At 39.6% G+C, this 16,776-nt stretch overlaps 1 protein-coding gene and 1 non-coding gene across 2 annotated transcripts; both read left to right on the top strand.

Annotated features, from left to right (window-relative positions):
* LOC143290381 (nascent polypeptide-associated complex subunit alpha-like) lies at nt 1-11,782 on the top strand. Its single transcript, XM_076599765.1, has 7 exons — nt 1-123; nt 1,589-1,724; nt 3,644-3,737; nt 4,136-4,266; nt 10,302-10,433; nt 10,980-11,102; nt 11,677-11,782. The coding sequence occupies exons 2-7, from the start codon at nt 1,590-1,592 to the stop codon at nt 11,689-11,691; spliced, it is 630 nt and encodes a 209-aa protein (XP_076455880.1). The 5' UTR covers nt 1-123; nt 1,589; the 3' UTR covers nt 11,692-11,782.
* LOC143290628 (small nucleolar SNORD12/SNORD106) lies at nt 5,655-5,745 on the top strand. Its single transcript, XR_013056434.1, has one exon. It is a non-coding gene; the product is annotated as a small nucleolar SNORD12/SNORD106 (small nucleolar RNA).
* Nucleotides 11,783-16,776: the final 4,994 nt, after the last annotated feature.

Raw genomic sequence — 16,776 nt, forward strand, 5'->3', positions numbered from 1 at the left:
CCATGGTTCAAGGGAAATGATCCTGTCTACCCTGTCTTTTTCGTTCCGGCGTGACCGCTGAGTTTACCGGAAGTTGGTTGCTAGCATTTCTTTCCCGAACAGATCCGACAAGGAACGACACATGTGAGTACAAAATCTTCTTCATCTTGTGGTTTATTTGGATTATTTCATGTAGCCAGTGCTTCTGCATAACGAGTGGGTATCTTTAGATTGCTTTTTCTTATAATTTTTTATACAGATATGATAAACAGAGAGAAAACCGCTTTGAAGTTGATGACTTGTCAAAGGTCTTATCTCCTATTATTCACATGAAATTCTGAAAAACGCATTAGAAATCGGCTTTGATAAAGATCAGGCGCCCTCATTATTCGAAACGTTTTAGGATAACGTCACAGTTAACAGAACATGGCTTCTCTTCGTAGGTTCATCAATATTTCACGTAGATTTCGGATTTGTTCCCTGGAATATACTGGAAAAACTCAAGTCCGCTCTGATTCTACAGTCTATATATAGAAAATGTATTGTAAAACAAAATCATCTTCCTTTGCTTGGACAAAGTTGGAATTGGACAGATTTCTGTTGAACGTGTGTAGTCCAGCGGTGGAGTCAGCTGACTAACAAGGGTATAATCGCACTTAGGCTAAGCATCCGAAATTCAGCTTAGAATTTAGGATGCTAAAGTGGGATTCATTCCGTCCCACTTTAGCGCCCTAAATTCAGCTCCAGGAATTTAGGATGTTAACTGCGTTGATCTGTTTTATCAGTATAGATTGAACTGTATAGGGACTGTATGTTACCGACTTAAAACTTTAGCAGAGAGAAACTGTCATTCTCTCTATTCACAATACAGTGTCTGTAATTCCAGTGTCTGTAATTCTCTCTTTTCACAATACAGTGTCTGTAAAAGAAGAGTGTCATTGTCTTTATTATTTACAATTTTAAAAGCACAGTTTCGTGGATATAATGTTAATGACCCTTTTAACATTATTCCAAAACAGTGAATCTACAATTAAGTGTAACATCAAATATAATTATGGCCAGGGCTGGGCCTCAGTCCTGGATCAGTGTGCAGTAGCTCAACATAATTAACGGGTGTATCATTAAATTTTCAGTCAATAAAACTAAAAGTGTATGCGGACCTTTCTTGATTCTTTAATTTACTTTCGATGCAGTCCTGCATGTACTTAATGGCTGATAGATACGCATACAGAAAAGTCCAACCAGGAATCAAACTCTTGATCCACAGATTAGTCGCATGGCCCTGAACGCCTGCTCTGACTGTATTTGCCAAATCTTCCACCAAAATTACCAGTGAATGCTAAATTTTTTTTTCTATTATTTTCCAATGAACTCCCACCAAAATTATATGTAAATATTTTCAATGTCGTTCATTGAATTTTCGACGGGGTCTCTGCTAAGCTCCAAGCTTTGTATTGAACGAAGATGGATGCCCAGCTACTTTGTTTAATTATAGCCTCAGAATCACATAAATATATAGCCCCAGAAATATAGCTTATCGCAGGTACTGAACTAGGACTTGATAATGTGTCTGTAAACGAATGTGTTTATACATTGGCTTGTTTTGCAGCATGCCTATTGAAGCTGTAGAGAAGCCTCTGGAAGAGACCAAGCCGGAGGAATCGGCATCATCAGATTCTGATGACGATGACTCTCCACCAGAGCTGGAAGACCAAGATGCCGCTTCCATGCAGCAACAGAGTCAGGTACACTGTAATGCTTTGTTGTCCTGAATGAAACATGAGGTTATGATCTCTTCAGGTATTTGTTGTCACTGTTTTGTTTTAGACCTAAGGTTAGATGGGGGTGCAGAAATAGCAACGCAGGGACAATGAAAATTTTGCACAGATATTTTCCATTTATTTTCAGTAACGCACGTTGAAAGTAACCTTTAGGAAAATGAGACACCCAGGTCTGTCAACTGCTTTAGTTTTAGTGTTTCATGCCATTTCAAGAGAGAGGTCATGATGCTGCCATCCTGCTTTTGATACAGTTACTACAGTGAAACTGTAAAATTAAAGCTGTTGCAGGCCATATGAACTCGCACTGCCAATTTTTTAATATGTTCCACAAAATGTGGCTTTCCAGTTGGCCGGGCTGTATCTACAATAAGCACGGATCAACATTGCTTCAGTCACTCTCCATTAATGATGAGCACACATATCCAGTTCTGCTTCAGACTGAACATGATTGATTTGTTTGTACTGAAATGGAGACAAAGTTGTAGTTCCAGTAGGTGTTTTCTGCGTGTGTGTTTTTTTGGTTTTTTTTTAACCCACAACTTATAGTTTTTTGACAGACACCATCATCTGCCTGCCTATCTCGTCCATACTTAAAATAAGATGGGTTTGGTTGGGTTTTTTTTTTCCGTTTGTTTGTGTGCATAATTTAATATAAAAAGTGAGGATGTTGGGGTAAAACTGAACAGTTCATGAAACAGCTAAGAAAAAAACATTTCACTTCTGAATTTATTTGGTAATAGTAAATATGTCATGGACTGGTACTTCCTTTTGCAAGAAAGAACAAGGTTAGTTGCTTTTTTGTTGTCTAAATTAAAAAATCTTTTTCTCTTCATTACTTTATATCTTCTTGGGTCCCTTAACTAGGAAGTATTGTATTTTCTGAATTCTTGTGTTCTGTTTCTGCACAAGTGTTTCTGATAATTTGTTCCACAAACCAGATAGGCTCTCATTGGCAAGACTACCTTTTAATAGTTTTATAGGTAACATGATCAGCGAATGGGCATTTTAATTGTTCTCCATTGCAGTCCTGATATGGTCCATTGCAGTCATCTGGACTAAATAAGCTAAGATGTCAAGTTCTCCATTGATGATGAACACCCAATATCCAGTTCTGCTTCAGATAGAGCATGATTGATTTAGTGATTCTGAAATGGAGACAGACCACCAGTAGGTAATCCGCACACTGTATTCTTACAGATCAGAGACTAATTGCAGTCTACATGTATTACTTTAGTTTTTAGTTGTTACGTTTGGCATCTGCATCTGGTTTTGGGAAAGAGAAATAGTGTCTTGATTCTTGGCACTGATTTCAAGGTGAAATTTTGATTAAATTCATTGACAGTAAATATGTCCATGAAATGATTCTCCGGTGTGTACTTTGTCTGGTTTTGAATAAGTTTACCTGCTTCATTAGGCCATGCTTTGGTTGCTATTAAATTTTTTTGATTATTAATTACCAGCATTTTTTATTGTATGTCTGTGAGGTTATACAGACTGTGCGCTTTGTGGCTGATGCAATAATATTTTGAGAAAACATTGGCATTTAAGGTGAGGTTTTTCTCTCTACCCATACCTCCTCCGGTCACTCTGCTGGTTTGTAACGTCTTTTGTTTGACATTTGCACCAGTTTCTGGTGTGTTCCTACAGCTGATTGGCTAGGCTATACCTTTTACAAGCAACACAGTTGGTTAATTGACATTGGATTTGGTTCTCCATTGATGATGAGCACCCTTATCCAGTTCTGCTTCAGACAAAAAAAAAATGATTGAGTCATTGATTCTGAAATGGAGACATGTTTCCTTTTTTTTTTCTTTTCCTTTTTCCAGTGAGAGTTGGGTTTTTTTGTAAAGTGTTGATACCATTAAAATTTAATTTGTCACCAGGTGGCAGCTGCTGCTGGACTGACAGAGGAGTTGGTGTCTAAAGCAAAACAGAGTCGCAGTGAAAAGAAAGCCAGAAAGGCCATGTCCAAGCTGGGTATGATCACACACACACAAGTGCATATACACACATTACACTGATGCAGTTGTTTTTAGTCGTTCTTTTTTTTCTTTTTTCAACTTCTATGTACTGTAAAGCAAAGTGAGGTGCTGGAGGAAACTTGGTGATAGTGGTAAACATCTAGTTATATCTTGGTAGCTGTTTCTTATGCAGTGCAAGTATTTTGACCAAGGATTTGACTTGTGGTCTTTTACTAAAATGTGTTTATATATGAACACATGTATGATTTGGAATATCTGTTATCACGTTTTTGGATACCAAACTGTGATTTTACCTTTATTTTTCTAGGTCATGTTTGAGATACTGTATTTTAGAATGTTTGTAATTTTCTTGCTGTATCATCAGTGTATGTAATTCTACTTCTCATGTTACAGGTCTGAAGGCTGTGCCTGGTGTTACTCGTGTCACCATCAGAAAATCCAAAAACATTTTATTTGTCATCAACAGACCAGATGTGTTCAAAAGCCCTGCTTCTGACACCTACATCGTCTTTGGTGAGGCCAAGGTAAGTTCAGTTGATAGTTTCTGTGACAAGTTGTGTTTGTTCAGTTGTGTCGACGGGCGCAATAGCTGAGTGGTTAAAGCGTTGGACTGTCAATCTGAGGGTCCCGGGTTCGAATCACGGTGACGGCGCCTGGTGGGTAAAGGGTGATTTATACGATCTCCCAGGTCAACATATGTGCAGACCTGCTAGTGCCTGAACCCCCTTCGTGTGTATATGCAAGCAGAAGATCAAATACGCACGTTAAAGATCGTGTAATCCATGTCAGTGTTCGGTGGGTTATGGAAACAAGAACATACCCAGCATGCACACCCCCGAAAACGGAGTATGGCTGCCTACATGGCGGGGTAAAATACGGTCATACACGTAAAAGCCCACTCGTGTGCATACAAGTGAATGCAGAAGAAGAAGTTCAGTTGTGTACTCTTCTCTTGGTTTCGTGTATGGATGACAAAATCACCAGTCTCTTACCTTGTGACGTATATTTATTTGTACTTCATGTACATTGTTTGCTTCACTCAAAAGCTGGGGATAAGCTGGTTGGTTTACAAACCAGTTCACACAAAGAACTTTCTTGTGCATTGTGTATTCTCCATTGATGATGATCACCCTCATCCAGTTCTGCTTCTGACAAGTCCTGACTGATAACCTGAATCTGAAATGGAGTTTAGTTTTTTGTCAAAATTACATTTAGTGTTGACTCTTGCATAAACTGGCCACTGCCAAAGGTCTAACGGGAACAGTCTGTCTGGTTTTTTGGATTTTTCATTTTGAAGTGTTTACATTTTGACAAAATCGACTTGATACTATGTAAATAGGGAAGTAACCATCTGTGAATTAAATGGGATGTTTTAAAGCCATCAGTTTCATTGATGGTTAGTTTCAGTTACATAGTGATTCAGTTATGTGCATGTATGGATAGCAGTGTGTTCTTTTGTATTAATTTTCTTGATCAGGAACAAAATTTCTTTATTCTGTGGAAACATTTTCTCAAAGCTGTTGGTGTTAATTTACATTGTTTCTTGATCAGGAACTAAATTTCTATATCTGGGAACATTTTTACAAACTCATCAGCTAAAGGGTTACCTTTCATTGATTCATTTGTGATGTTTCTCGTTTCATTCTTTCCCTCACCCCTGATGTTTCTCGTTTCATTCCTTCCCTCACCCCTGATGCTTCTTGTTTCATTCCTTCCCTCACCCCTGATGTTTTCTGTTTCATCATGTAGACTGATAACAAAAATTGTTACTCTCACGTTTGGTGTCAAATGACTGTATTTTAAACCATTTTGTATTCCATGCCCTTGTTAAGTAGCAAAAGAGAATTATTTATGGCTGACAATTACACCTGTGTCCATATGTTCTCATTCGTTTCTGCTGGATAAGTCATGACTGGTCTGCAGTGATGACCTTTTTTTCCCCGGCATATCGATAAATGCTGAGAACTTGTTACTTTTCAAGCCAGTTGACCTGAGCAGACCAGTCTAGTCATGACGAGAATAATTTCTGTAAAGTAATACATTTTTCTTGGTTACTGATTGCTCCCTTATTTTATCTCCCCTAAAACATGGTGAAGGGTGGTCAGATATTGATACTTACAAACTGTATTTGTGGAAGGTGTTCATTAAAACTGTCATTAATCATCTTGCAGTGTGAGTAAGCAATAGCTGCTGCTTTTTCCTGAGGTAGTCCATAACAGTTCTGGGTGTTGTAAGATTCCCTTAATATTTATTGTGCTTCATAGTCAATGCATGTTTGGTGAAAGGAGTTGAAACATAATACTTTTATACTTTTGAAATCTGTAATGGTTGATCTGCAGTGATGACCTTTTTTTCCCCGGCATATCGATAAATGCTGACAGCCTGACTTTTTCCAAGCCAGTTGACCTGAGCAGACAATCTGAACAGTTGGTTGTGAGGATTTATTATATATTTTTGTTTTGTTTTGTTTCTTATATCTCCATATGCTGTTTTATGTATTAAGTACTGTAATTAGTTTGTATGAGCATGGTCATGGTGTGAATAATTGAAAAGGGGGGGGGGGGGGGCGTAGTCATTTATTGTTGAAAACAATTTTTCTGCATGTTAGAATAAGAGCAGTTTAAATGAAAGCTGAGGACTGTAATCTGTAGTATCTTTTTTTTTTTCTTTTTCTTCTTTTTTTTTTTTTTTTTTTTTTTTTTTTCTTTTTTAAAGATTTTACATGGTGGCTAAGATAGTGAATGAGTGGAGTTTGTACAAGGTTAACTCGGAACAGGCAATTAAATATTTTAGCATCAGAATAGTCTGCAGTGATGACCTTTTTTTCCCCGGCATATCGATAAATGCTGACAAATCGTGACACTTGTCAAGCCAGTTGACCTGAGCAGACTTATGATGGTACAATTGCCAGGATGTTGATTTTGATTCAGAAGTGGCTACAGTGAATCATTCACACTGGCTTCTACAAACTTTTTTGTGGTGTGGTAGTAACATGTAGTAACAATGGCAACACAGCTAAGTGGGACCATCTTTGTGGTTTTTTCTTTTTATCCATCTGAAGATAAGCACTTTGTGGATCTGTCCAGTATAAATCATTGAATGATGATGTGATGAAGTCATTGTGTCACCAAGTATGTTGTTCTGAGCATACATATTAATTGTTTAATTGTTTTGTTTATGTCGCATTTCATCTTTAAAATGAAAGATGTAATTATTTGTTTGAAGATATTTTTGTGTTTTAAGGTTTAAGATACTTATATATTTTCAGTTGTTATGTTATCACGGTTTCATTTTATTATGCAGAGAAACAAATTAGGTTTGTAAAACATGTGGTTCTTGTAAATGATTTACATTCTTTGTGACATTGCCCAGTTAATGGCAGCCTTTTATTTGTATTTCTTTTTATCACAACAGATTTCTCTGTGTGAAATTCGGGCTGCTGTCCCCAGGGAGAGCGCGTTGATACACCACAGCGCCACCCTTTTTTTTGTATTTTTTCCTGCATGCAGTTTTATTTGTTCTTCCTATCAAAGTGAATTTTTCTACAGAATTGTGTCAGGAACAACCCTTTTGTTGCCGTGGGTTCTTCTACGTGCACTAAGTGCATGCTGCACATGGAACCTCAGTTTATCATCTCATCCGAATGACTAGCGTCCAGACCACCACTCAAGGTCAAGTGGAGGGGGAGAAAATATCGGCGGCTGAGCCATGATTCAGACCAGTGTGCTCAGATTCTCTGGCTTCCTAGGCGGACACGTTACCTATAGGCCATTACAACACTTTTGAATCCTTTCCATTCATTATTAGCAGAGTGAAGGAAATTGAAGTTTATCACTTTGACGAAATGCAGCTTGCACAAGAGAAGATGAGCAGTGGTCACTATATGTCTGCGGTGATGACATTTTTTTCCCCGGCATATCGATAAATGCTGACAACTTGAGATACATTCCAAGCCAGTTGACCTGAGCAGACGTTGTGTGACTGTTGTTATTCTAACTGCTTTGAAAAATCCAACAATAATGAACACTGATATGAAACCTGAAACTTGACCCAAGTTGAGCCATGCAGGTTGTAGTGTTAAGTTTCCTGCCCCTTCCTATCGTATTAATGTGTAGGAAAATGGTTATTGGTAAAACCAGGATGAGCCAGGAACAAATTGTTGATTCTGTCGCATCACAGCTGTTTTTACCTTGAATGTTTTTTTAAGCCAGAATGGTTTTTGACCACTCAGGGTCATCCCGCTGATTCATTACATTACAGGTTGTTTTTGAGAAGTAGGTTCTGGCATGTTAGAATGGGATGGTGGGTTATACAGTCTCTGTCTTCCATATTTTCCTGCGTTTTTTGATCAGTTTGAAAGGTGGTGTTTTTTTTGTGTTTTTTTTTGTGTGGTTTTTTTTGCATATTTAAGAGTTTTTGGCCTCCTGAAATCTGTAATGGTTGATCTGCAGTGATGACCTTTTTTTCCCCGGCATATCGATAAATGCTGACAACTTGACTTTTTCCAAGCCAGTTGACCTGAGCAGACAATCAGAACAGTTGGTTGTGAGGATTTATTATATATTTTTGTTTTGTTTTGTTTCTTATATCTTTGTTTTGTTTCTTATATCTTTTAAATATGCTGTTTTATGCATCAGGTACTGTAATTTGTATGAGCATGGTCATGGTGTGAATGATTGAAAGGGGGGGAGGCGTAGTCATTTATTGTTGAAAACAATTTATCTGCATGTTAGAATAAGAGCAGTGTAAATGAAAGCTGTGAACTGTAATCTGTAGTATCTTTCTTCTTTTGTTTTTTTTTTAACGTATATTTTACATGGTGGCTAAGACAATGAATGGAGTTTGTACAACGTTAACTCGCAACAGGCAATTAAATGTTTTAATATCAGAATAGTCTGCAGTGATGACCTTTTTTTCCCCGGCATATCGATAAATGCTGACAAATCATGACACTTGTCAAGCCAGTTGACCTGAGCAGACTTATGATGGTACAGTTCTACAAACTTTTTTGTGGTGTGGTAGTAACATGTTGAATAGTAACAATGGCAACACAGCTAAGTAGGACCATCTTTGTGTTTTTTCTTTTTATCCATCTGAAGATAAGCACTTTGTGGATCTGTCCAGCATTAATCATTGAATGGTGATGTGATGAAATTGTGTCATCAAGTATGTTGTTCTGAGCATACATATTGTTTGTATGTTTTATTTATGTCGCATTTCATCTTTAAAATGAAAGATGTAATTATTTATTTGAAGATACTTTTGTGTTTTATGGTTTAAGATACTTATATATTTACAGTTATTTTGTTATCACGGTTTCAATAATTATGCAGAGAAACAAATTAGGTTTGTAGAACATGTGGTTCTTGTAAATGGTTTACATTGTGACATTGCCCATTTAATGATGGCCTTTTGAATCTTTGGTATTCATTATTAACAGAGTGAAGGAAATTGAAGTTTATCACTTCTTTTGACGAAATGGAATGGGATGGTAGGTTATACAGTCTTTGTCTTCCATCTTTTTCTGCGTTTTTGGATCAGATTGAAAGATTTTCACATACTTTTAAGAGTTGTTGGCCCAGTTTGAGTCCTCACCTGTCTGCAGTGATGACTGTTTTTTCCCCGGCATATCGATAAATGATGACAACTCTTGTCTTTTCCAAGCCAGTTGACCTGAGCAGACATATATTAAGAATGTTACGATTGAGTGGAAAATTTGCTCAACGCAGAAGAGTCTTGTCTCCACTGTTAGTCTCTGTTAAGGGTGCATAAACCATTCAGAAGGATTTTGAGTCTTCATTCACTTTCATAAATTGCTTGAGGAAATGGGTGTGATACTTTATAATGGTCACACAAGAGTGGCATTAGAGTAGAGTTTTTCTTCGTGTCTAGTATACTTTTCTGTGTAGTGTTTATTCAGTATATGTTGTTAGAATCTTTCCTCCTGTCTAGTATATTTTTCTATGTAGTGTTGTTTCAGTACATTAGAATGTCACTTTTTCCTTGTGATAGCTGATATCCCAAGATATCCCTGGCCTGTCTGCAGTGATGACTGTTTTTTCCCCGGCATATCGATAAATGATGACAACTCTTGTCTTTTACCAAGCCAGTTGACCTGAGCAGACAGATGTATATGTTAGGCCAGTTACATGTTTGGAAAAGTAATTGTTGTGGTTCTGTCAAAAGCTGAAAATTTTGATTGGTTTCCTTCATATATTTAGTATGTGTGTACGTAAATTGCAATATAACTGTTTTACAAGGCTTTCTTGTTGTCCTTCTGTTGGCATAATTGTGTTGTGACTTGTGATGTTTGATTTTTTTTTAATAATTTTTTTTATTACTTTTTTGAATACTCTTTTAACTGCATATCTATGCAGGGTGAGGGAGAAGGGATTCTGTGTTATGGTCAAACAGAAAAGTGGGAACTTGAATTGCTTGGAAAACACATTGTGCGCCAACAAAACAGACTCCTGCTGTATCACCATATTTCCAACTCCTCTTTAATTCAAAGCACGATTATGGACCAGCACATTGCTTAAGGATGATGTTTGTGTTGCAGATCGAAGATCTGAACCAGCAGGCCCAGATGGCAGCGGCAGAGAAGTTCCGTGACAAGCCTCCAGCGGGTCCTGGTGACATGCCCTCGACAGTCTCTCAGCCCATCCAGGAAGAATCTGAAGAGGAGGAAGAGGTAAGATGGCACCTCCTTCATTTCCTCTCTGTGGTGGGTTTACAAGTTAGAAACAGACAGAGTTGGTGTATATCATCTGTCACTCCATTATCTGTATAGCTTCTGTCTAGCATAGATTCTGTGCACAATACAAAATATGTACTGTTGAATCAAGTTACTTTTATCTGTTGTATTTTACAGGCAATTTATAGCCAATCAAGTTAGGTGATTCTTTTATGTTGTTGGTGAGTGGTAGGGCTAAACCTCCAAAAAGCAGTGGCTGTACATTTGTCTGCAGTGATGACATTTTTTTCCCCGGCATATCGATAAATGATGATAAGTGTTTGTACTTATCAAGCCAGTAGAACTGAGCAGACAGAAGCAAGCCACTGGTTTTGTTTTAGTCCATTTCTGTAACATTATGTTTGTTTGTGAAAAGAAAAATACTGGTTAGTCATGTGTATTGTTTGGTGTTGTATTGTGCAACATGTAACAGTTTGTTTATTTACTAAAGAGTAAGTTGTGAAGTGTTGGAAGAAAGATACATGTGGTGTTTGTGTGTTGCAGGAGGATGAGACAGGCGTGGAGCAGAAGGACATTGAGCTGGTCATGTCCCAAGCCAATGTGTCCAAGTCCAAGGCCATCCGAGCACTCAAGAACAACAACAACGACATCGTCAATGCCATTATGGTAAGTGTCCCATTGTATGGACGTCTGTCTGTCCACATGGTCAGGTGAAGGGCTTTTGAGGCATGTGTAAACTTGAAAGTCAACATGTGTATGTTTTTTTGTTGTTTTTTTTGTTTTGTTTTTTCCCTTAGTCGTGACTTGTCTGCAGTGATGACTATTTTTTCCCCGGCATATCGATAAATGCTGAGAACCCTACTTTTTCAAGCCAGTTGACCTGAGCAGACAATCTGGATGAATTAGCATGACAGTTTAGTAAAATTTAAAAAAAAAAAAAAAAAATGCATGTTGGTAAGCTGTTTCCTTGAAATTCTTTGTAACGGCTTGTCATGCAGGAATAAATGATTTGGCTGCCTTTGCTGAGGCAACAGTTTAATGAAACATCTGAAAACAAAGCAGTGATCAGTGTTTACTGTGCACTGGACACCAGAAGCTTATGTGAAAGAGGGAACAATGATATTCTTTTTTAGTTGCTAAGATAAACGGGATGAGTTTGTGCATGTTTTTGTGAAAGAGATACCAAACAGCTACCACGAAAATAATGTATTTACATGGCTGACTTGTTTGTGTGTTTCAGGAGCTGACGATGTAGGAGCTGATCCTGTGTTTGTGTGTTCTGCTGTGTTTGTACCTTCCCTCCCACTGTCTAATACTTTTGTGATGAATAAACCTTTAAAATATGACTCCGCTGTCTGCCTGTGTGAACATGTGTATGCACTGATATGTATGCAGGAATTGGAGAGGAAAGGAGTATTGTAGGTGAAAGGGGAGGGAGGGGGGATTTCTGTGAAAGGACCACACTCATACGATAACAAGCTCATGCTTGGGTTTGGTTTCCCCACAGATTTAATGAGGACTGAAGAAGATATTACACAGAAGCAGATATGATGTAAACTTGAAATGCCATGAATAATGTCAGCCAGTTTTCACTGTCAACAGTGCCCTGTGTTCCAGCACATACCCATCTACATCAACAGTCACATCTGAATCACAAAAATATATGTAAAAACACACCAATATCATCTATTCTTTTCCTCAAAATGATGTGAATAGATTCTGATTACTGCTTTGAGAGCTACAAACAATGTTGAGCTACAATTCAGCCATTTACATTTTCAAGGATGGGAGGAACAAATAGAAATCTTTACCAGTATAAATGCTGTCCTCCTCTGATAAACTAAGTACACTGAAACTGTTTGACATTAACATATGTTAAAGAAATTCCAGGAATATCATGATCATGAACAACAGCAAATTTGCTGGGATGGCTATACAGTTTGTCCACCCAACCATCCCCCTCCCCAAAAAATCCCTGACCAAGCCACATCTTTTACTTTGATTTGAAAATGTCCAAAGTGCACTTTCCCACTTGTTTCTTCTTTTTTTATTTTGGCTGCCCCATCATCTGGGCCGTTTCAGTGGCATTACTGCCATGCCGCTCATTCCGAGTCACACACACACAGCCACACCCGGATTCTACTGTCACAGTCCCCAGTGCCGGTAGTCTACAGGGACCCATCGTGGTCAGATCGCCAGGAGGCCACACACCATAGGAAACTGCACTGCTGCTGAGTCATTTTGGTGGTGTTCAGTAGTGCCTGTACTGATGTAACATACTTAGGACACCTCCTACTAAACCCCCTACTGACGACAATAATGGCTTAATCGCAGAGCCCAACTGAGTGAGCGTCTCCCCTAGAGTGCAAACCGCTACCACGCCCCTAAAGGACTGTCCCCCATGAACCCACAGACACTGAAGACCTTGACAAGACACCCCAAGTGTGGAGGGGTATCAAAATAGCAGGGCATGAAAGGCCACATAATTTAGGACTATTCTTTATATTAATATTGGTATTTATGTATTGATGATGAAGATGCTGTCATGGAGGCCTATCTAGGCCTGGGACCAAAGACGAGGCAAGAAACTATGCTCTATGTCAAAATAATATTCTGGCATCAACTAGCCCCAAGAGACAGACACTCAGTGTTGTCAGGAACTTAGAGCAGCACGCCCAAATATGCATCTGTGAAGTAGTTGATTCTCGACTGTGGTAGCAGTCTTTTAAGCCCATAGCACATTCAACTCTGGGTAGGAACCAGCTTCGGGCCAAAAACCCACCTCCCCACTTCGCCACGGCAGGTGGTCTTCTCACTTGTTTCACACTGACTTGTTTACAACTCCTGTATGTTGTGTGATGTGGACTGTCATGCATATTGCATGTTCACATTGTACACATTAGTATGTACACCCAGTCTTTCTCTCCCCCTCTCTCTCTCTAAACACTGGTGTCTTCTCAGAATCATGACAGAAGACAGATAATTATAATGTAATATTATTCCAATTTATCAATGCATTGACAACCAATGATGAACATTAGTCTGCATTATTTGGTTCACGACTGCATACATTTCAGGAACAATATCTGCAAAACCTATGAAAAATGATTCAAACCCTGAAATTTAATTGGTAAGTCTGAATCATTTGGTTCACAACTGAATACTTTAAAGGAACAATTTCTGCTAAACATATGAGAAATAATTCACACCCTGAAATATAATTGGTAAAAGCCAAACCAGCTGGTGGTTATAGGTGATGTTTCAGTTTCAGACAAAATTTTCCAACTGTATCATTATGTATTCTGTTAGTGAAACTTGAGCAAATATGAAAGAATACATTGTTATACAGACATACAATCATGTGTTGCTGTCAAGTCATTCAAAATTTGTCATTTGCTTGATGACATTTTTCAGTGAGTTTTTAATTTTTTTTTTATGCTGAATTATCCTGAACACTGAGGAAGGTTTTGGTGGAGGGGTGTCCTGCCCCATCCACGCCATTTCAGCATGCTGTTGTGTCCTTGAGAGAGACACCATGCATTTTCTCCACTCCACCCACATATTCATGGGTATTGGAACTCACTTGCGGAAGGTTGAAACAGCGGAAGAAGAGGATTACGCCCTGCCTTCCAATGCTGAGCCCTAGTTATAGTGGTTATTCACTGCCCCACTGGCCATAAAAGACTGTTGGACATTTAACCTTTTGTTAGATAAACGAGCATGAAGATGTTGCTGCTAAGCACGGCCAAGTATGTTTTAGACTACCTGAAATGGCTGTACTCAACACTCCCTTTCTATCCTTAAGTCACTGCTCAACTAGACCAATGAGACAGACATCTGAACTGAACAGCAAAGACACTCTTTGACTAAGGGACCCCCGAAAAAGGAATATGGCTGCCTACATGGCGGGGTAAAATTGGTCATACACGTAAAAGCCCACTCGTGTACATTCGTGTGAACGTGGGAGTTGCAGCCCACGAATGAAGACGACTAAGGGGCATAACTTCAAAACCATTGCTTGTACTTATCAGCTGCCATACAGGTAAATAAAAGGGTGTCGAGAAACGACCTCGTTACGGTTTCATAAAGATCCAAGATCTCGTAATGAAAATGAATAAACAAATTCAAGTTAGTGGGGGTGGAGGTGAGTCTAAACGGACAAAGCCCAGAATAACTCCTAGTTACCCACCCAGCCCCACTACTGCAGCGAATCTTCTGCTTCTGCGACGACAAGTACCATACCGAGCGCTTACAAGCATTTGATGAGCAATATTGGTTTCAAACGTATAATGTATTTATTAGGTGTGGAGGGAACACATCACTACCTTTTTCAGCTAAAGGTGAAGTCGACCAGGCTCATTGTCTCCCTTGCATCGTCTGCAATGATGATGTTTCATTCTTACACCCACCCCACCCCCCTTCTTTGGAGACAAGTACAAAGTAATGGAAACTGACGTTATTTTTAACCCTTCTTCTTTCCTTTTGAGATGATATTCCTACCGTGGATAACATACATTTTTCTTCTTTATGATATTCCCTCTAAAAGATAAATAGACCGCTGGAGAGTTCCGTGCTCATGTGACTTATACAGACGCGTCACATGATCTGTGCTCTCGAAGTTGATTGGTACTTCGAAATTTCGAGCAACAAGGCGATTGAGAGAGGCAGAACGTGTGAAACAGAATGCTTCTTTTTTCAACTTTTTGCTTCATATTTTGTTCTTTCTATTGTGTATGTGATGGCACTTCATCAGTTGTACCTCTGAGTTTGGTTGTAGCAGTGGAGGTTATTAACTGACGAAACTATGATGGGGGACAGCACATGTTCGCTGCTCAGTTTTGTCTATGCCGCCGATCGCCTTTGGCATTGCTTGCGATTTCGAGTAGAAGTTAGATGCGCATGCGCAGCAGTCTAACCAGTGTAAAATCAAAACAATTTGATATGGCGATCGGTTAATAGTACATGGTCTTTCATCTGAGTCCATAACACTGTTCTTCAGTTTGAGCAAGTACATGCACCCACTAAAACCAATCCGAGCATGGGGTCTTTCACCTAGCTGAGTCCATTTGTAAACACATCAGCACCAGTTAATGGAAAGGGTCTTTCACTTATGTCCCTGGGCATTTTATTGCAGACTGATGTAACTGATTCGTAACCACTCCCCTCCTGAGATCACTCCCCGGGGAGTGATTATGGCCGGGCACGTGCCTAAACGCACCCGTGGCGGGGAGTAAATCAGTCCAGACTCAGCTGACTCGACGATCTCACTCATGGTCCAAATTCACCCCCACTGGCACCCCTCCGCTCAAATTGTCCCACACAAAACATAGTCTTGCAATCAGAATTTGAGGGGGTGGGGTGCCGGGTGGTGATTCCGGCCAGTGCCCAGCTAAATCTACTTACCGAGAATCCCAAAGTGCATACAGACACGATGGGTGGCCGTGGCGAACCAGAATCACTCCAGAGGAGTGAAAATAGAACAGGGGTGGATTGATTCCGGACTTATGCCCGAATTCACACCCTTCCCCATCTAATAAATCATATACTCATAGATTACCTTCGCTCCCTGTGAAAAGGATATTTACAGGTGGAGGGGAGTGGTTTTTGACTCAAACTTATGTCTGAATTTAGTCTGCCGGCTCCTCAGTCCTCCCACCCCACCTCGCCCCCTCAATAATCTAGTCTCTCCACTTGGCCGAGTACACATACATGCATGCACTTGGCAAGGCTTGACTACAAAGCATGGCGCTGGGTTTCGCTGCTGGCCAGGCATCTGCTTAGTAGATGTGGGTGACACCTCCCTGACTGAGTAACTGAAATTAATCTGAACATGACTAGTGCCGGCGTTGCGTTGTGCTGCTGTACGTCAGGCATATGCACTGAGCAGATGTGGTGTAGCATAAATGGATTTCAGTAGTGTCCGCAGTGACGCCTCCTTGAGAAACTGAAACTGAAAGCTGCCCTGGCGCACTGAAAAAGAACCCATGGCTGACATGGATTTGTCCGAACGCAGTGACGTACGCCTCCTTGAGAAAAACTGAAACCGAAACTCCCAGCTTGTCAACAAATCGCAACTTCCGGTGACAGTTGCATGTCGAGTGACATGAATTGCTTGATTCTCGGCAGAATACGGAGTGAAGGGTAGGGGGTTGTCATGCAACGGAAGAAGAGGGTGTGGGAAAGTCGCACCTTCCACCATGACTGGGCCCATAACTGGGAGTGGGCTTCCAGACACGTGGTCTAGTCAGATTACTTCTATTGACAGCTGCTTCTTCCTCTCGCTTGCAATTGCATTTCTTTCCTTTTTGTACTGACAAATAATGGTATTGCTTCAACATCT

This window comes from Babylonia areolata, chromosome 15 (genome assembly GCF_041734735.1).
Source record: "Babylonia areolata isolate BAREFJ2019XMU chromosome 15, ASM4173473v1, whole genome shotgun sequence".
NCBI classification, from domain to species: Eukaryota; Metazoa; Mollusca; class Gastropoda; order Neogastropoda; family Buccinidae; genus Babylonia; species Babylonia areolata.